At 45.5% G+C, this 20,890-nt stretch overlaps 1 protein-coding gene across 2 annotated transcripts in view; it reads left to right on the forward strand.

Moving 5' to 3' along the window:
- The window catches only part of LOC135370070 (uncharacterized), a 255,687-nt gene extending 235,070 nt beyond the window's left edge, over nt 1-20,617 (forward strand). For both annotated transcript variants that reach the window (XM_064603765.1, XM_064603766.1), the window contains one exon: nt 20,457-20,617. In XM_064603765.1, the coding sequence (XP_064459835.1) occupies nt 20,457-20,564 (108 nt within the window). In that variant the 3' untranslated portion in view covers nt 20,565-20,617. The remainder of the gene's footprint in view (nt 1-20,456) is intronic.
- The last annotated feature ends 273 nt before the right edge of the window (nt 20,618-20,890 follow it).

Genomic DNA, 20,890 nt, shown 5'->3' on the forward strand with positions numbered 1-20,890 from the left:
GAGAACTATAGCCAAATTGAGCGCGAAGCGTTGGCTTTAGTTCTTGCAGTGAAGCGTTTTCACTGCTACATTTACGGGAGAAGTTTTTGTCTGGTCACGCACCATAAGCCACTAGCGACGATATTTGGTCCAAAGACTCCAAAGAGATTCCGCCCATTGCAGCGGCGCGTCTACAGAGATGGGCAATAACGTTATCTGCCTACACTTACACGCTCAGCTAGAGTGCAGGAGAGCAGAACTACGAAGCAGACTGTCTGTCCTGCCTTCCAGTGAAGAATGATGGAAGCAAGGTTATGGATGTTGTGATCGAATTTTATTCCATTCGCTTGGATACTTTTCCCGTACAGAGCTCAGATATAGCTCCGGAGACAGCTCGTGACGACGTATTAGTGCGGGTTACACACTACGTCCTGAAAGGTTGGCCACGCAAGGCCATTGATGATGACCTTAAACCGAACTATGCAAGTAAGCTGGAGCTGACATACTTGGTGGAGTGGTTCCTCGCAAACAGAATAAGCAAGTACTCCAGGAAATACACAAAGGACATACTGGCGTAGTTCGAAGGAAAGAGTCAGCACGAAGTTATGTATGGTGGCCATCGGTAGACTACGATAGCGAGCACTTGGTATCGTCTTGTGAAGACTGCCAACAGGAACGGAGCGTCAGCACCGTCGCGCCACTGTACCACTGGGCTTGGCCGACGAAGCAGTGGCAACGCATCTACCAAGATTTTCTGGGGCCGTTCCAACGAACTAACTACCTGGTTGCGGTAGATGCCCATTCGAAGTGGCCCGAGGATGGAAGAACTGATGTTCTGAGGCTGGAACAACATAGAAGGGAAAGATACATACAAGGCCTCAATTTGCCTCAGAAATTAACGATGAAAGTCACTGAAAAGGTTAGCCAGCTGTAGGGCTCGAACCCACATCTTCTGGATTGCCGGTCCAGGGCTCTACCAATTTAGCTAACACGCCTTCTCAGCGACTTCGAAGGGTGCGTCATCTGAAGGGACAAACCAGCCACTCTCTTTCACTCATCCTCCTTTGACTCTTACATTTTTGCTTACTCATACACACATTCATACGACGGGATCGACGCAGGCGGCAATTGTTGAACATGAAAGAACTGACGTTCTGAGGCTGGAACAACACAGAAGGGACAAATACATAGAAGGCCTCAATTCGCCTAAGAAACTAACGATGCAAGTCACTGAAAAGGTTAGCCAGCTGTATGACCCGAACCCACATCTTCTGTATTGCCGGTCCAGGGCTCTACCAATTGAGCTAAGCTAACACGCCTTCTTCGCGACTTCCAAGGGTGCGTCATCTGAAGGGACAAACCAGCCACTCTCTCTCACTCATCCTGCTTTCACTCTTACATTTTTGCTCACTCATGCATACATTCATACGACGGGATCGACGCAGGCCGCAATTGTTGAACATGAAAGAACTGATGTTCTGAGGCTGGAACAACATAGAAGGGACAAATACATAGAACGCCTCAATTTGCCTAAGAAATTAACGGTGAAAGATGAAAGTCACTAAAAAGGTTAGCCAGCTGTAGGACTCGAACCCACATCTTCTGGATTGCCGGTCCAGGGCTCTACCACTGGAGCTAAGCTAACACGCCTCCTCAGCGACTTCCAAGGGTGCGTCATCTGAAAGGAGAAACCAGCCACTCTCTCTCACTCATTTTCTTTTCACTCTTACATTTTTGCTCACTCATGCACACATTCATACGACGGGATCAACGCAGGCGGCAATTGTTGAACATGTCCTACAGCAACAATTCCTACAGCTGGCTAGCCTTTTCAGTGACTTTCATTTTTCATCGTTAATTTCTTAGGCAAATTTAGGCCTTGTATGTATTTGTCCCTTCTATGTTGTTCCAGCCTCAAAACATCAGTTCTTTCATGTTCAACAATAGGCAACAATACGAAATGTGCGTAACCTGGTCGCAAGATTCGGGGTGCCAGAAACGATAGTCACGGATAATGGCCCCTAGTTTTGCTCCCGAGAGTTTGAGACATTCCTCAAATTGAATGGAGTGAAGCACGTCATGTGTGCCCCTTATCATCCGTCGAGCAACGGTTTGCCGGAGAGGTTCGTGCGCACTGTAAAGGAAGCATTGCGCAAAGACATGCATCGGCCGGCCGACATTCGACTGTCTAGTTTCCTACTAAGCTACAGGAACACAGCACACGCCACGACGCAGCCGTCACTCGCGCAGCTCTTCTTGAACAGAAATCTTCGAGGGCGGATAGATTGCCTGAAACTGTCAACTGAAGACGCCGTCCGCAGAAAGCAATTCACGCAAATACTGGGAAGACGTTCACAGGAACATTTCTTTGAAACTGGAGAGCATGTCTAAGTGAGGAATTTTGCGGAATGGACCACGTTGGTTACGAGCAACTGTGCTGGAGAAAACAGGACCTGTCGCATACCGCGTGCACGTCACTACAAGTGGGGGAACATTCGTCTGGAAGAGACACCAGGATCATCTGCGACACAGAACTTTGACGGTCAGCGGAGGTGTGTCAGTGTCATTGACGTAATGCTTTGAAGAGGGACAGAAGCAAGGCGTTATATAACCTGTTCTATCCGTCAAGCATATAGGAAATTTAAAACAAAATATCCTGATGCGAAGCTCAGCCTAAGCAAGTTATACGCAATTCGACCGATATAGGTCAGTGTAAGTCCCTCTAGGAAAGGATGTGTGTGTACAAATTGCGCAAATTTTGAATTAACGACGACAGCGGCCATAAACAACAGCGAGAAAGAGCTGACTTTACGGGCGATCATCAGTATGTGCGTCTGCGCCATTAACTCCTAAGCATGCCTCTCGGGAGATTGTGACCAGTGTCCCGGTTCGGAAGCCCTGACACCAGAAAGTTTAGGTATCCCCGACGATAAGCAGATCCTGTTTGCTGCATGGGAGAACGGAGGAATGCAAGACGGACAGCATCGATGAGCGAATACCTCGACTTTTGCAGCGCTAGGTCGGTACTTTTGTGAATCACGATTATGTGAGGAAGATCCAACGGGAAGCCATACATCGGGAGAAGTGTGCTGTGAGGCCTGGCCATGTCGTGCTACATTTTGACTTTTCCGAGAAGTGGACGAACATTCTGCCGAAAGAGATTCAAAGTTACCATTGACATAAAAACCAAATTTCACTCTTCACGTGCGTAGTGACTGCGTCCACTGGAGCTCGCTGCTACGCCGTCATATCGGACGACACCCGACATAATAGCGCGGCAACCCTGCTTTGTTTGTCGACCATCCAACAGCACATGGAAGACCACGGCCCCCTGTATGGGAGCGCAGTATAGGTCTCCGATGGGGCAACCGCTCATTTTAAAAAAGAGGTTCCAGTATTTTGAGATGAGTCGTAATACCACCGCAAAGAGATGGATCTGGTCGGCTCCGGGTAACCGCGAAAATGCGTGCGATTGAGTTGGAGGCGTCGCCAAGCACGCAGCAACGATGTACAACTTGCGCTGTTCAGGAACTGAGGCAATACAGAACACAGCAGAGTTCACAGCAGCACTGTCAAAGAGGATCCATAATATAATGTTCCTGCATCTTCCAGCTGAAGATGTGCAGATGTACAGAAAAATAAAACTGGAGGAGTGGAAAAGTGTTGGGCCAGCTCTGGGACTTCGTTGCTATGTGTGGGAGAAGGAAACGTCGTCAACAGATATCAAGCTAAAGAAAATACAGAAAGTCATGTGACCAGTGTAAATATCTATGTCGTTATGTCGTATGTCATGTTTGACTTGCTGTTGTTGTATATTCAGAATTATATCTGTGTTGTCCGACGAAGTTAATCAAGTAAAATGTGTATGCATGCAGTTACTTTGATGTATCCTCCGCTTTCGGCGCGCGCACGAATTCAGCGCTGGTGGTTCCTAGCGGTCGACCGCGTAGGGCGCGTACGCTGCGTTCATCTAAAACATTGCCGCGTGAAGCTCGATCAGGGACGAATCGCGATTTTTTGTAGGCGTGCTGAGGAAGAACTTCTGCGTCACACATACAAAATCGATGCATGTTTTTTGTTGGGTTTTTGGGTCAGAAGCATAGTAAATCTGCCAATTTTATAAAATCATTTCTGTGTTCAGGGCAATACGGATGCGATACCCTGGCGCAATCATGATGATATTGGTATAGCCAGAAAGAGGTTTTAACGACGAACACATTGGTGTGCTCTAAATGCAAGAAATGGGCTGCGCGGAAGAAGGCTTTAAATTACAGCCATTTTAACGCTCTCACCCAAGTTTGGCATTTTTTCAAATAGCGGCTGTTTGCGTGAAACCAGTAAGAAGCCGTCAATCTATTCTCCGCCTGCCACGGGATAAGCAGAAAAAAATTAACTGCCGTGCGGCCCAGCGCTGCCATTTGGGAAGCGCTCAAAGTAGGCCAAAACGGCCAGGCGCGAATACACCGCATTTCTTTCTCCTCCTTTCCCTTGAGAACGGTTATAACATGAAAGTGTATTTTATAGTCCTTTTTCATCATTTGCGATGTGGTAACACACTTTTTCTCTTTTTTACTGTGACATCGGCGATGTCGAGGTTCCACGCTTGGCTGATTTTCGTTGGAATCACCCAGCTTCATTCCCGTCTGTTTAGATTTTGTGTACAAACATGATGTCGAAATTGGGCCGTCGGCGTTAGTGAGTCGACAACACCATTGTCACCTAATCGGAGACACCCAAAACTGTCGTCGTCAAAACGTCAAAACTGAGAATGAACGCCATGTAAGATCTGCCGACTTGGCCAACTTGGCTCGTCTTTACTGATCACCCTGAACCAAAAACACAGCTTCACATATGCCATTGACAATGCACCGTCATATCGTAGAGCGCTCCACAATAATTTCCAGAACAGTGTACCGGTGATCTGGGGCTGACGATGGTGTAGTAATTTTCCTGTTCACGACCATTCCGAATACACAGAAGCACATGTCATCTTGCCGCTAATTTATTCGTGAATTCATTGGGGCATCCTCAAGACGTACCACTTCAGTGCCTTCTCAATAGGTCAGTGACTGTTTCTTTTCTTTTTTTCAAATTCATGTAGAAGGTCTGCGCAATCAGTTACTGTGCTTCATCTTTTCCTTTTTTGTCCGCGGTTCCACAATGAGTTTTCGTTCATTGCTTGCTAGCTGCTGTGTTTTGTGTCCTTCGGAATTACGGCAGGTCGGAAACCGAAGCACCCGGCATTTGTGGGCCGTGGTTCCCACATGCTCATGATACGCCTTGTCACAGAGGTACGCATACTCCTCACGCCCTCAATAAATAAGTGTATTGTTGACACACGCCACCATGCCGCAATGACACCAGGTTCAAATCGCTTTCCATGTGTTTACCATACTGCCGAACGTAACCAGGGGCGCACGATGCCACAACCTCCACTATTCGCATTGGGCGCGATAAGTAACGGCTCCAGAGTGCAGGCAGCGCGCTCTATTTTACTAAACGAGTTTTACTTCTATTACTATTTTACTTCCGGCTCCAGAAAGTGGCGCTCCCGCGCGTCTACCCTGGCGTCGGAATGCCTTCTCTCGCTCTCTAGCCTCCCCTCGACTTGGACACACCTGCACCAAAATTACCAGTTTGAAGGCTGCAGACAGCCGGACCCGAATACGGATCTACCGGAAAAGAACATCCGGTGACACCCAAAGGTTTAGAGTGGCTTTGCACACGCGACGCTCTCCGAGCTTAAAAACCCGTTTAACAGAGGCTCCAAAGCCAGAGGCACCGAATGGACGGAAATCTCTCTGCAGAGCTGCTATCCCATGCAGCATATGGTGGGATAATAGACGTCTAAATATGTCTACGACGAAACTTTGTGGCCGAGGCTACAAATAGGTGCCTTATAGACGTCCAACAGCCTGTATATTATTTAGACCTCTACAAAAAGCAGTGTACTAGACATCACTCAGACCTCTAAGTAGGCACAGTAGACACAGACCACAATGTAGACATCTACTAACCTTTGAAGTACGACAGATGTATAATTTCGGAACGTACAGTAGAAGTTCAATTTTTCATGTCTAACAGCTGGCCAATTGTAGACCATATTGAAAAAGACCTGTACATAGAACATCGATGATGTTTCTTCTATGAGCTTCCATGCCTTTTTCATTTATAGGGCCAAATATGGTGCCATGTGTAGTGTATCATGCATCCTGTATCAGGTGATGTAGGACCTACGTGAAGCAATACATAATTGGATAGAGATCAGATATGTCAAGTGAAACATGTTTAATCCCATAACAGGCCGCAGGGTACATCCAAAGCCATAAGGTGGTTTTGCACATTCTGCGTAAATGTCCCTGGAGACAATCTAGGCCCCTGTGAGATGAACCGATGGCGCGTATATGTCCGTTGTTGAAATGTACTATGAAGGAATAACATAAGGCAAGATTATTTGACAAATTTGTCGCAAGGATGAAACTCCAGTGCTGTGATATATCTGAAACCACAAAGGTTTAGTTCCGAAGATCTGTGCTGTACAGAAACGCACAATTCCAAGTGCTGAAATTAACTTGGTCTTATAAAAGGTGATGTGATTTTCAAAGCATGTACATCGGTGTATGTCTTGTATTGGTGCCCTCTCAGCTTAGTGCTAGTATGTTGGCATGAACACACAGTATTGCTTACAAAGTCTGTTGCAATCTATAACAACATTGCATGCAGTAGTACGCGTACATCATCATTAGAGCTTCTAGCCTTCCGCAGTAGAAAATTAACATTTCTGCAAAATGGGATTTACACGTAAATCCTCAGGGTTTCGTGGGCAACAGAAAACAACAGGAAGGACATTCTCCCGAGACTACTTTCTGACTTCTCTATATTTTCCAGCTTTTCGTGTGATACGAATGCAAAAAGACAACGAGGTTGAAACAAAGTACACAGACATGCACTCACTTCCAATGCAATTTTACTGCATGCAGACTTGCTTGGTACTGAGGAGCAGCAGGAGACAAAGACGGGTTAGAACACACAAAACAGACACCACTAGTGTCATCTGTTCCGACTGTTTTATGTGTTGTTACCCATGTCTTTGTCTGCTGCCCTACCTCAACACCAAGCATTATGTACCAACTACCCAGACTAATTCCTGCCTCACAGACTGGCTCACGCATACATGCATAAAAAGGGCCACAGCTCCATTCTTCAGCAAGGGACTTGAAGGGCAGGGTTTCTGTATGACACCATTGCATTGTTGGCAAGTCTAATCATAAAAATAGATTGTGGAAAAAGAATGTAAAATGCAAGCACAGGCAACTAGCAGGAATTGAGGAATAGCGGTGCGAACAGGCTGTTTCCATGTATTAATTAAGTTCACTTGCATAATGAATCACTAAACATTGCTCAGCAAAGGCACCATTTTCCCCCTGAATTCGGAAGCCCATGGGGACAATCAAAACAACACGGTTTTTCACAACATTTCGACAAACAATGAGAGCCAACATTCAGTCGCTGGGCAAAAGTGCGCTAGCTACCCTCAGGATACGCTTCCTCGTGTGTAAAAAGAAAACAAAAGATCCTTCAGTCATAGCTTTTGCCTTTATCAATATGTTTGTGATCAGCAGTCATCCAGTGATAATGATGGTCTGTGTCCCTGGGAGTATACGTTGATTATTCCCTTCCGCTTTGTGTCAAGTAAATGTGGAGCCAAGATTAGCGCAAATTTCACCCGACATGTTTCATCCAGCGACTTATTTTCGGCTGTCTTTACGTCTTATTTGTGTAGCTCTTATTTGGGTAAAGCAGCTCGCATGCGGCGTTAAATTGCTGCCATATTCTCTTTTGGTCAATCAGCTCCTCAAATTCAAACAATTTAAGGAGCTGATTAACCGAATTTTCAAAGCACTTTCATATTTTTTTGTGAGCAAAATCTATTTTTTGGACATTAATTACATCATCTCATTTTGAGTTCCCGCTCATTTCCATATCAAAATTTGCGTGTGGATATCTTCACGCACATGCATGTTTCAGGATTTGTTAAATGTGGAATTACTTTCAACTATGATGGTCTCTCAATTTGATCGCCAGCTTTTGCATGACATCCCATAATTAGAGAGCTCACTAAAGAATTTTAGGTAATTAGTCATCTTGTAGCTGCATACATTTTTCAAGAGGATGGCAGCCTTGCCGTAGAACTCAACTGCAAAAACGGCGTCTATTTTGCTCGGCTGGTTTTGATAAAAGTTCTGTAATGAATAGGAACAAACACGCTGTATATACATAAGAGTTAAACATAGAGCATATTTAAACATTACCATTGTATAACCATTTGTATAACCATTGGCTCTTTGTTGTTGCTGGGGAGATGTCTCTCCCTTGCTCAACAGCATGGTTGCCAACCATCATTCTATCGGTAGGCTGCTCTATAGGAATGATCACGGCATGTGCTCAGCTTCGTGTTTTACTCACATTTGTAAAAATGATAAATGTATATAGAGAGCCAGGTGCATCAAATCAATGAATTCAAGGTATATGCTATAGGTGTCGTCTGTAGGTTTGGTATGTCTTGCGGATACGAATATACTCTCAAAACTGGTGGTTATACAAAGACGCAGTGGGGGAATCATCAAGGTTACTTTCCCGAAACCTTCCCGGTGCTTGTTCAAGTGCTTTGATTGGCTTCGAGTTACGTGGAACTGCATGACTATGCATGATAGGGACAACGCAAGTGCAATGGAGCTCACCTCCTGCTCGAGGCTGCTGAGCTTCCGAAAGGTGCATGTAGAACGCCGCCGTGTCGGTCTTCGTTGCCTTGCATTGTCGTCATGTTTAGTCCAAACTAGCATACTCTTCACCACCTTACATAGGAATGAAAAGTTCCGCTTCAGCCACAACAGAGAAGAAAACACAAGGATAAAGCTACACGTGACAACAAAGCAATAAATATATACCCAATATATACAAAAAATAATTATAGTATTGTAGTATCTTGACGGCTTTACTGCAAGGCACAAAGCGATATTCAAAAGATTAATACAGCTTATTTACGCCGAGCCGAGAGAACGGTCCGCCGAGCTGGGCAACTTCCTGACACTGTGGCGTACCGCCGTATGAAAGCTAAAGCAACACGCAAACTTAACAAAGTGGGCCGGAAGCATTGGCGTAAGTTTTGTCAACGCCCTTCCCTATTTGACACCGCCACAAAGATCTCGAGCACAATTCGAACTCTGTAAGATGCGCCCCTAAAAAAGAATCATCTCGCCGCATTGGCTATCGTTTAAGGTGTAGACAAAACCACCCTAGCGACAGATTTATCCGTCATCCTAACGACACCAGCGGCTTCCTCAACGTCTGCAGTACACAACAGTTTCGTCCAGAGCCTGCAGACAGAAATCCACCAAGACTGGCCCCATCCACGGGAGGTTATGGACCGCGACTTTACTGTGATTGAGCTGAAGACTGCGTTGAATGTGCGATTGCCCCCCAGGACCAGATAAAATCACTTACGCCGCACTGCGAAACCTTGACGATCCGTCATTCCAAGCTCTCCTTCATGCTTATAATGCATTTTGGCGACATGAATCCGTCCCATCTACTCGGAAGGAGGCTTTAGTTGTTCCAATCCTGAAGCCAGGCAAACCCCCAAATGCCCTATCCTCCTTTCGCCCCGCCAGCCTGACAAGCTGAACCCGAATACGGATCTACCGGAAAAGAACATCCGGTGACACCCAAAGGTTTAGAGTGGCTTTGCACACGCGACGCTCTCCGAGCTTAAAAACCCGTTTAACAGAGGCTCCAAAGCCAGAGGCACCGAATGGACGGAAATCTCTCTGCAGAGCTGCTATCCCATGCAGCATATGGTGGGATAATAGACGTCTAAATATGTCTACGACGAAACTTTGTGGCCGAGGCTACAAATAGGTGCCTTATAGACGTCCAACAGCCTGTATATTATTTAGACCTCTACAAAAAGCAGTGTACTAGACATCACTCAGACCTCTAAGTAGGCACAGTAGACACAGACCACAATGTAGGCATCTACTAACCTTTGAAGTACGACAGATGTATAATTTCGGAACGTACAGTAGAAGTTCAATTTTTCATGTCTAACAGCTGGCCAATTGTAGACCATATTGAAAAAGACCTGTACATAGAACATCGATGATGTTTCTTCTATGAGCTTCCATGCCTTTTTCATTTATAGGGCCAAATATGGTGCCATGTGTAGTGTATCATGCATCCTGTATCAGGTGATGTAGGACCTACGTGAAGCAATACATAATTGGATAGAGATCAGATATGTCAAGTGAAACATGTTTAATCCCATAACAGGCCGCAGGGTACATCCAAAGCCATAAGGTGGTTTTGCACATTCTGCGTAAATGTCCCTGGAGACAATCTAGGCCCCTGTGAGATGAACCGATGGCGCGTATATGTCCGTTGTTGAAATGTACTATGAAGGAATAACATAAGGCAAGATTATTTGACAAATTTGTCGCAAGGATGAAACTCCAGTGCTGTGATATATCTGAAACCACAAAGGTTTAGTTCCGAAGATCTGTGCTGTACAGAAACGCACAATTCCAAGTGCTGAAATTAACTTGGTCTTATAAAAAGTGATGTGATTTTCAAAGCATGTACATCGGTGTATGTCTTGTATTGGTGCCCTCTCAGCTTAGTGCTAGTATGTTGGCATGAACACACAGTATTGCTTACAAAGTCTGTTGCAATCTATAACAACATTGCATGCAGTAGTACGCGTACATCATCATTAGAGCTTCTAGCCTTCCGCAGTAGAAAATTAACATTTCTGCAAAATGGGATTTACACGTAAATCCTCAGGGTTTCGTGGGCAACAGAAAACAACAGGAAGGACATTCTCCCGAGACTACTTTCTGACTTCTCTATATTTTCCAGCTTTTCGTGTGATACGAATGCAAAAAGACAACGAGGTTGAAACAAAGTACACAGACATGCACTCACTTCCAATGCAATTTTACTGCATGCAGACTTGCTTGGTACTGAGGAGCAGCAGGAGACAAAGACGGGTTAGAACACACAAAACAGACACCACTAGTGTCATCTGTTCCGACTGTTTTATGTGTTGTTACCCATGTCTTTGTCTGCTGCCCTACCTCAACACCAAGCATTATGTACCAACTACCCAGACTAATTCCTGCCTCACAGACTGGCTCACGCATACATGCATAAAAAGGGCCACAGCTCCATTCTTCAGCAAGGGACTTGAAGGGCAGGGTTTCTGTATGACACCATTGCATTGTTGGCAAGTCTAATCATAAAAATAGATTGTGGAAAAAGAATGTAAAATGCAAGCACAGGCAACTAGCAGGAATTGAGGAATAGCGGTGCGAACAGGCTGTTTCCATGTATTAATTAAGTTCACTTGCATAATGAATCACTAAACATTGCTCAGCAAAGGCACCATTTTCCCCCTGAATTCGGAAGCCCATGGGGACAATCAAAACAACACGGTTTTTCACAACATTTCGACAAACAATGAGAGCCAACATTCAGTCGCTGGGCAAAAGTGCGCTAGCTACCCTCAGGATACGCTTCCTCGTGTGTAAAAAGAAAACAAAAGATCCTTCAGTCATAGCTTTTGCCTTTATCAATATGTTTGTGATCAGCAGTCATCCAGTGATAATGATGGTCTGTGTCCCTGGGAGTATACGTTGATTATTCCCTTCCGCTTTGTGTCAAGTAAATGTGGAGCCAAGATTAGCGCAAATTTCACCCGACATGTTTCATCCAGCGACTTATTTTCGGCTGTCTTTACGTCTTATTTGTGTAGCTCTTATTTGGGTAAAGCAGCTCGCATGCGGCGTTAAATTGCTGCCATATTCTCTTTTGGTCAATCAGCTCCTCAAATTCAAACAATTTAAGGAGCTGATTAACCGAATTTTCAAAGCACTTTCATATTTTTTTGTGAGCAAAATCTATTTTTTGGACATTAATTACATCATCTCATTTTGAGTTCCCGCTCATTTCCATATCAAAATTTGCGTGTGGATATCTTCACGCACATGCATGTTTCAGGATTTGTTAAATGTGGAATTACTTTCAACTATGATGGTCTCTCAATTTGATCGCCAGCTTTTGCATGACATCCCATAATTAGAGAGCTCACTAAAGAATTTTAGGTAATTAGTCATCTTGTAGCTGCATACATTTTTCAAGAGGATGGCAGCCTTGCCGTAGAACTCAACTGCAAAAACGGCGTCTATTTTGCTCGGCTGGTTTTGATAAAAGTTCTGTAATGAATAGGAACAAACACGCTGTATATACATAAGAGTTAAACATAGAGCATATTTAAACATTACCATTGTATAACCATTTGTATAACCATTGGCTCTTTGTTGTTGCTGGGGAGATGTCTCTCCCTTGCTCAACAGCATGGTTGCCAACCATCATTCTATCGGTAGGCTGCTCTATAGGAATGATCACGGCATGTGCTCAGCTTCGTGTTTTACTCACATTTGTAAAAATGATAAATGTATATAGAGAGCCAGGTGCATCAAATCAATGAATTCAAGGTATATGCTATAGGTGTCGTCTGTAGGTTTGGTATGTCTTGCGGATACGAATATACTCTCAAAACTGGTGGTTATACAAAGACGCAGTGGGGGAATCATCAAGGTTACTTTCCCGAAACCTTCCCGGTGCTTGTTCAAGTGCTTTGATTGGCTTCGAGTTACGTGGAACTGCATGACTATGCATGATAGGGACAACGCAAGTGCAATGGAGCTCACCTCCTGCTCGAGGCTGCTGAGCTTCCGAAAGGTGCATGTAGAACGCCGCCGTGTCGGTCTTCGTTGCCTTGCATTGTCGTCATGTTTAGTCCAAACTAGCATACTCTTCACCACCTTACATAGGAATGAAAAGTTCCGCTTCAGCCACAACAGAGAAGAAAACACAAGGATAAAGCTACACGTGACAACAAAGCAATAAATATATACCCAATATATACAAAAAATAATTATAGTATTGTAGTATCTTGACGGCTTTACTGCAAGGCACAAAGCGATATTCAAAAGATTAATACAGCTTATTTACGCCGAGCCGAGAGAACGGTCCGCCGAGCTGGGCAACTTCCTGACACTGTGGCGTACCGCCGTATGAAAGCTAAAGCAACACGCAAACTTAACAAAGTGGGCCGGAAGCATTGGCGTAAGTTTTGTCAACGCCCTTCCCTATTTGACACCGCCACAAAGATCTCGAGCACAATTCGAACTCTGTAAGATGCGCCCCTAAAAAAGAATCATCTCGCCGCATTGGCTATCGTTTAAGGTGTAGACAAAACCACCCTAGCGACAGATTTATCCGTCATCCTAACGACACCAGCGGCTTCCTCAACGTCTGCAGTACACAACAGTTTCGTCCAGAGCCTGCAGACAGAAATCCACCAAGACTGGCCCCATCCACGGGAGGTTATGGACCGCGACTTTACTGTGATTGAGCTGAAGACTGCGTTGAATGTGCGATTGCCCCCCAGGACCAGATAAAATCACTTACGCCGCACTGCGAAACCTTGACGATCCGTCATTCCAAGCTCTCCTTCATGCTTATAATGCATTTTGGCGACATGAATCCGTCCCATCTACTCGGAAGGAGGCTTTAGTTGTTCCAATCCTGAAGCCAGGCAAACCCCCAAATGCCCTATCCTCCTTTCGCCCCGCCAGCCTGACAAGCTGAACCCGAATACGGATCTACCGGAAAAGAACATCCGGTGACACCCAAAGGTTTAGAGTGGCTTTGCACACGCGACGCTCTCCGAGCTTAAAAACCCGTTTAACAGAGGCTCCAAAGCCAGAGGCACCGAATGGACGGAAATCTCTCTGCAGAGCTGCTATCCCATGCAGCATATGGTGGGATAATAGACGTCTAAATATGTCTACGACGAAACTTTGTGGCCGAGGCTACAAATAGGTGCCTTATAGACGTCCAACAGCCTGTATATTATTTAGACCTCTACAAAAAGCAGTGTACTAGACATCACTCAGACCTCTAAGTAGGCACAGTAGACACAGACCACAATGTAGGCATCTACTAACCTTTGAAGTACGACAGATGTATAATTTCGGAACGTACAGTAGAAGTTCAATTTTTCATGTCTAACAGCTGGCCAATTGTAGACCATATTGAAAAAGACCTGTACATAGAACATCGATGATGTTTCTTCTATGAGCTTCCATGCCTTTTTCATTTATAGGGCCAAATATGGTGCCATGTGTAGTGTATCATGCATCCTGTATCAGGTGATGTAGGACCTACGTGAAGCAATACATAATTGGATAGAGATCAGATATGTCAAGTGAAACATGTTTAATCCCATAACAGGCCGCAGGGTACATCCAAAGCCATAAGGTGGTTTTGCACATTCTGCGTAAATGTCCCTGGAGACAATCTAGGCCCCTGTGAGATGAACCGATGGCGCGTATATGTCCGTTGTTGAAATGTACTATGAAGGAATAACATAAGGCAAGATTATTTGACAAATTTGTCGCAAGGATGAAACTCCAGTGCTGTGATATATCTGAAACCACAAAGGTTTAGTTCCGAAGATCTGTGCTGTACAGAAACGCACAATTCCAAGTGCTGAAATTAACTTGGTCTTATAAAAAGTGATGTGATTTTCAAAGCATGTACATCGGTGTATGTCTTGTATTGGTGCCCTCTCAGCTTAGTGCTAGTATGTTGGCATGAACACACAGTATTGCTTACAAAGTCTGTTGCAATCTATAACAACATTGCATGCAGTAGTACGCGTACATCATCATTAGAGCTTCTAGCCTTCCGCAGTAGAAAATTAACATTTCTGCAAAATGGGATTTACACGTAAATCCTCAGGGTTTCGTGGGCAACAGAAAACAACAGGAAGGACATTCTCCCGAGACTACTTTCTGACTTCTCTATATTTTCCAGCTTTTCGTGTGATACGAATGCAAAAAGACAACGAGGTTGAAACAAAGTACACAGACATGCACTCACTTCCAATGCAATTTTACTGCATGCAGACTTGCTTGGTACTGAGGAGCAGCAGGAGACAAAGACGGGTTAGAACACACAAAACAGACACCACTAGTGTCATCTGTTCCGACTGTTTTATGTGTTGTTACCCATGTCTTTGTCTGCTGCCCTACCTCAACACCAAGCATTATGTACCAACTACCCAGACTAATTCCTGCCTCACAGACTGGCTCACGCATACATGCATAAAAAGGGCCACAGCTCCATTCTTCAGCAAGGGACTTGAAGGGCAGGGTTTCTGTATGACACCATTGCATTGTTGGCAAGTCTAATCATAAAAATAGATTGTGGAAAAAGAATGTAAAATGCAAGCACAGGCAACTAGCAGGAATTGAGGAATAGCGGTGCGAACAGGCTGTTTCCATGTATTAATTAAGTTCACTTGCATAATGAATCACTAAACATTGCTCAGCAAAGGCACCATTTTCCCCCTGAATTCGGAAGCCCATGGGGACAATCAAAACAACACGGTTTTTCACAACATTTCGACAAACAATGAGAGCCAACATTCAGTCGCTGGGCAAAAGTGCGCTAGCTACCCTCAGGATACGCTTCCTCGTGTGTAAAAAGAAAACAAAAGATCCTTCAGTCATAGCTTTTGCCTTTATCAATATGTTTGTGATCAGCAGTCATCCAGTGATAATGATGGTCTGTGTCCCTGGGAGTATACGTTGATTATTCCCTTCCGCTTTGTGTCAAGTAAATGTGGAGCCAAGATTAGCGCAAATTTCACCCGACATGTTTCATCCAGCGACTTATTTTCGGCTGTCTTTACGTCTTATTTGTGTAGCTCTTATTTGGGTAAAGCAGCTCGCATGCGGCGTTAAATTGCTGCCATATTCTCTTTTGGTCAATCAGCTCCTCAAATTCAAACAATTTAAGGAGCTGATTAACCGAATTTTCAAAGCACTTTCATATTTTTTTGTGAGCAAAATCTATTTTTTGGACATTAATTACATCATCTCATTTTGAGTTCCCGCTCATTTCCATATCAAAATTTGCGTGTGGATATCTTCACGCACATGCATGTTTCAGGATTTGTTAAATGTGGAATTACTTTCAACTATGATGGTCTCTCAATTTGATCGCCAGCTTTTGCATGACATCCCATAATTAGAGAGCTCACTAAAGAATTTTAGGTAATTAGTCATCTTGTAGCTGCATACATTTTTCAAGAGGATGGCAGCCTTGCCGTAGAACTCAACTGCAAAAACGGCGTCTATTTTGCTCGGCTGGTTTTGATAAAAGTTCTGTAATGAATAGGAACAAACACGCTGTATATACATAAGAGTTAAACATAGAGCATATTTAAACATTACCATTGTATAACCATTTGTATAACCATTGGCTCTTTGTTGTTGCTGGGGAGATGTCTCTCCCTTGCTCAACAGCATGGTTGCCAACCATCATTCTATCGGTAGGCTGCTCTATAGGAATGATCACGGCATGTGCTCAGCTTCGTGTTTTACTCACATTTGTAAAAATGATAAATGTATATAGAGAGCCAGGTGCATCAAATCAATGAATTCAAGGTATATGCTATAGGTGTCGTCTGTAGGTTTGGTATGTCTTGCGGATACGAATATACTCTCAAAACTGGTGGTTATACAAAGACGCAGTGGGGGAATCATCAAGGTTACTTTCCCGAAACCTTCCCGGTGCTTGTTCAAGTGCTTTGATTGGCTTCGAGTTACGTGGAACTGCATGACTATGCATGATAGGGACAACGCAAGTGCAATGGAGCTCACCTCCTGCTCGAGGCTGCTGAGCTTCCGAAAGGTGCATGTAGAACGCCGCCGTGTCGGTCTTCGTTGCCTTGCATTGTCGTCATGTTTAGTCCAAACTAGCATACTCTTCACCACCTTACATAGGAATGAAAAGTTCCGCTTCAGCCACAACAGAGAAGAAAACACAAGGATAAAGCTACACGTGACAACAAAGCAATAAATATATACCCAATATATACAAAAAATAATTATAGTATTGTAGTATCTTGACGGCTTTACTGCAAGGCACAAAGCGATATTCAAAAGATTAATACAGCTTATTTACGCCGAGCCGAGAGAACGGTCCGCCGAGCTGGGCAACTTCCTGACACTGTGGCGTACCGCCCTATGAAAGCTAAAGCAACACGCAAACTTAACAAAGTGGGCCGGAAGCATTGGCGTAAGTTTTGTCAACGCCTTTCCCTATTTGACACCGCCACAAAGATCTCGAGCACAATTCGAACTCTGTAAGATGCGCCCCTAAAAAAGAATCATCTCGCCGCATTGGCTATCGTTTAAGGTGTAGACAAAACCACCCTAGCGACAGATTTATCCGTCATCCTAACGACACCAGCGGCTTCCTCAACGTCTGCAGTACACAACAGTTTCGTCCAGAGCCTGCAGACAGAAATCCACCAAGACTGGCCCCATCCACGGGAGGTTATGGACCGCGACTTTACTGTGATTGAGCTGAAGACTGCGTTGAATGTGCGATTGCCCCCCAGGACCAGATAAAATCACTTACGCCGCACTGCGAAACCTTGACGATCCGTCATTCCAAGCTCTCCTTCATGCTTATAATGCATTTTGGCGACATGAATCCGTCCCATCTACTCGGAAGGAGGCTTTAGTTGTTCCAATCCTGAAGCCAGGCAAACCCCCAAATGCCCTATCCTCCTTTCGCCCCGCCAGCCTGACAAGCTGTGTGTGAAAACTGATGGAGAGAATGGTTTTGCATCGCCTCGACTGGTGGCTCGAAAAATAAGGTGCGTTCTCTGAGGAAATGGCTTTTTTTTCGCCGCCACCAAAGCTCTATGGATCCAGTTCTCGATCTGGTCTCTACAGTGCAACATGCTCGTGCACATTGGCTGATCCTTGTAGCAGTCTTCCTGGACATTACGCGCCCCTGACACCGTCTCGCACATCTGTGTGCTCCACGGGTTGCGGTCCTTTGGAGTATCTGGTCGACTTTTCAGCTGGCTTCACGATGTTCTTTCTGACTGAACTGTCGCTGTCCACGCATCCCACGGCCAAAGCCCGTTCACTCTGTTCATTAAGGCGTACCCCAAGGCAGCATTCTCAGTCCTACACTTTTTAATGTGGTAATGGCAGGCCTAAAATCGATAATTCCTCGCCAGGTGGCATTCTCCGTGTATGCCGATGACGTTGCCCTTTGGACAGTAGGCAAGTCACGACCAGCCATTCAGCGCTGTTCACAACAAGCGTTAAACAACGTTCATCTCTACCTTACGCGACTTGGAGTGGACCATTCGCCCGAAAAGTGCGTCGAGCTCCCTTTCACCCACAAGACTATGAGTAATTTCCCTCTTTGGGTTTGTGCACGGAAGCTCCAGCCTGTGCGTTCCAATCGCTTCTTTTGTGGAGGTCCTCCGTGAGCGGGAAGCGGCTAGACACTTCATACGTTTGCATGCGCACGTTTCCCGTCACCCACTCCTCACGAAAATTCGATACCGTTCGTAAAGCGATTTCCATCCCTTCCTAGGCTCTCACCGGCTCCACAACTGGGACTGTCACACCGCCGAACGCCCCCTGTTCTCTCCCTGTGCCCCCACGTCTTGTGCCTTCGTCCTGTGCCTTCGCACGTCACCCTGACCTTCACGACCGCAGAGCTCAGGTTCCCCCTCAAGTCCTTCGAGCCCATTTTTATGCTCTCGTAGACGCGAAGTTTTCCACCTCTACCGCCGCTTACACCGATGTCGCATCTCGAAATGGCAAGTCCGCGTCAGCATCTGTTATCCCCGATGAAGGCGTAGTTCAAGGACGTCGCCATTGGCATTGTACACCATCCACAGCTGCGAAACTCTTTACTTTTCTTTTTGCAGCACATCGTTCCATCCCCCCCCCCAATTGGGTGGTGTTTACTGACTCAGCATCTGCGCTGCAAGCAACTGAAAATTCTGCCATACGAGACTCCTCCGCACTGTTGGTTATGGATGTGTTAACCGCTTAAAAACTTGTCTACGAAGCAGGACATAGGCTCGCTCTCCAATGGGCTCCCGCCAATTGTGGTGTCGAAAGCAATGACCTGGCGGACAGCGCCGACGAAGCAGCTCTCTCGTCTCGGATACGGACGCGTATTGCACTTTTGTGAGGCGATCGGCGATCCATACTTCGGAGCCTTCTCTGACTCCTCCGGCTACCCGCCAAAGGACCACCGACGTATTACCCTCCCCATGCTGAGGAGAGTTGACCCAGCGCTCGCTTTCCGCATGCCGCACATATCTCTCGTCAAGACGCTGCATTACTTCATCGAATGAGCCTTGGCGTGGCCTTCACAGCACAGTGGTGCTACTGCTTGAGCCACGTTGACTCTCCCCACTGCAGTTACAGCAGTGCTGTTGAAGATCATGAGCACATTCTTCTTCACTGCCCACACTACCACCCTTCTCGCTCCGTACTCTCCGCCTCCCTCAACGAGCTCGATTCCCGCCCCCTCTGCCTCACAAATTTGCTTGGCCACTGGCCGCATCCAGCTCACCGACGCTCTGCCCTCACGGCTCTCTTCGCCTTTTTGGACGGCATATGACTTCGACCCTCATTGTAACGGGGCGCATTACTTCATTCCCCCTTCACCTCCAGCAATAGGGTAGAGTATCGCCTCCCGCGATGAAACTCCCTACCCATCATCTTGAAATAAAGTGTTGTTTGTCCCCTTCCTTTACTTGTACGACGTCTCTTGCTCTTCGGCTCTGGACGGAGCAGTCTAACCCATCGCTGCTAGCAAGTCCTCTTCCTTCAAGTGACCTCTTTCGTAGGGGTCAGGTATTGCCCACACATCCTTCTTTGCAACCAGTTTCTTCGACTTCAGAATCGTATACCGCGTTGCTTGTCTGCACGCAGAACATTGTCAATAACTTTGTCAACAACATTGTCGCAACAACTGTCATCGTGGAACGTCTCGCAGCGATGCACTGTTAGTGCCGACCCAAGATTGTGTCACTTCCCTACGCCGGGCTGGCGAGTCCCAAGTAGGACGAAATAGCTGTAGTCGGCTGGGAATGCACGGTCAAATTGGAAACACGTGCTCAACGTGCAGCTACAGACCTTGCGCTATTTTTCCCTAGGGACTCCCTGTAATATTTATTGATACAGCAGAGTGTTGGTTCCCATTGTATTCACGGGGCTCGGTTTCGGAGGACTCCAGTGGGAATTTTCTGTTGTCTCCCGTGGGTTCTAACCTGCTCATACATGTACACTAATTGTAGGTGTCATAGGCGATATCATAGATATTGGGTTCAACAAGCTTATCTACGATAGACGGCTTGTTATATAAGTTTGATGCTTAGTTGTGCGTGACAGTTGCTAGAAGTTTAAAGTAAGTAGACACTGCAATGAACGAAGAAACGCTCTAGAATTTATTTTGAGGACATGGCACCTGGAATTTATTTTGAGACACTCAGATGGATCTTATATTTCCTCCGATAGGTTTGCCAGAGCGGTGTGTGCAACACGGGATTCTACGACAGGTTGCTTACCCTCCGTAGCATATGGGACCTTCCACTTCAATCAAAGGATGGCCCCCAGTGCACATGATTGATAAACGCTCCATGTGAGTACGTCAATTGTGCGTAATAAAAATCATTATAACTGAACTATGTTCGAGAGGTCATGTTCTTGGTGCTGCGTGTTATATCGAATGATATCATCACATAAGTTATGAACCAAAGTTAGTTAATTTCGGACACACACAATGAGGAAACGTAAAGTATACTCTTTTTGGCAATGTGAGCAAGTCTTGAACAAACAAGCTCATGAGAACACGACGCGCGCGAGCACACGTACCTCCTGGCTCTGTCTAAGGAAAGCCATAAATAACATGCCTCCCCTCGTTATTTAACCGCATCTTCACTCAAGGTAAG

Source organism: Ornithodoros turicata, chromosome 10, assembly GCF_037126465.1.
Source record: "Ornithodoros turicata isolate Travis chromosome 10, ASM3712646v1, whole genome shotgun sequence".
In the NCBI taxonomy this organism is placed as follows: Eukaryota; Metazoa; Arthropoda; class Arachnida; order Ixodida; family Argasidae; genus Ornithodoros; species Ornithodoros turicata.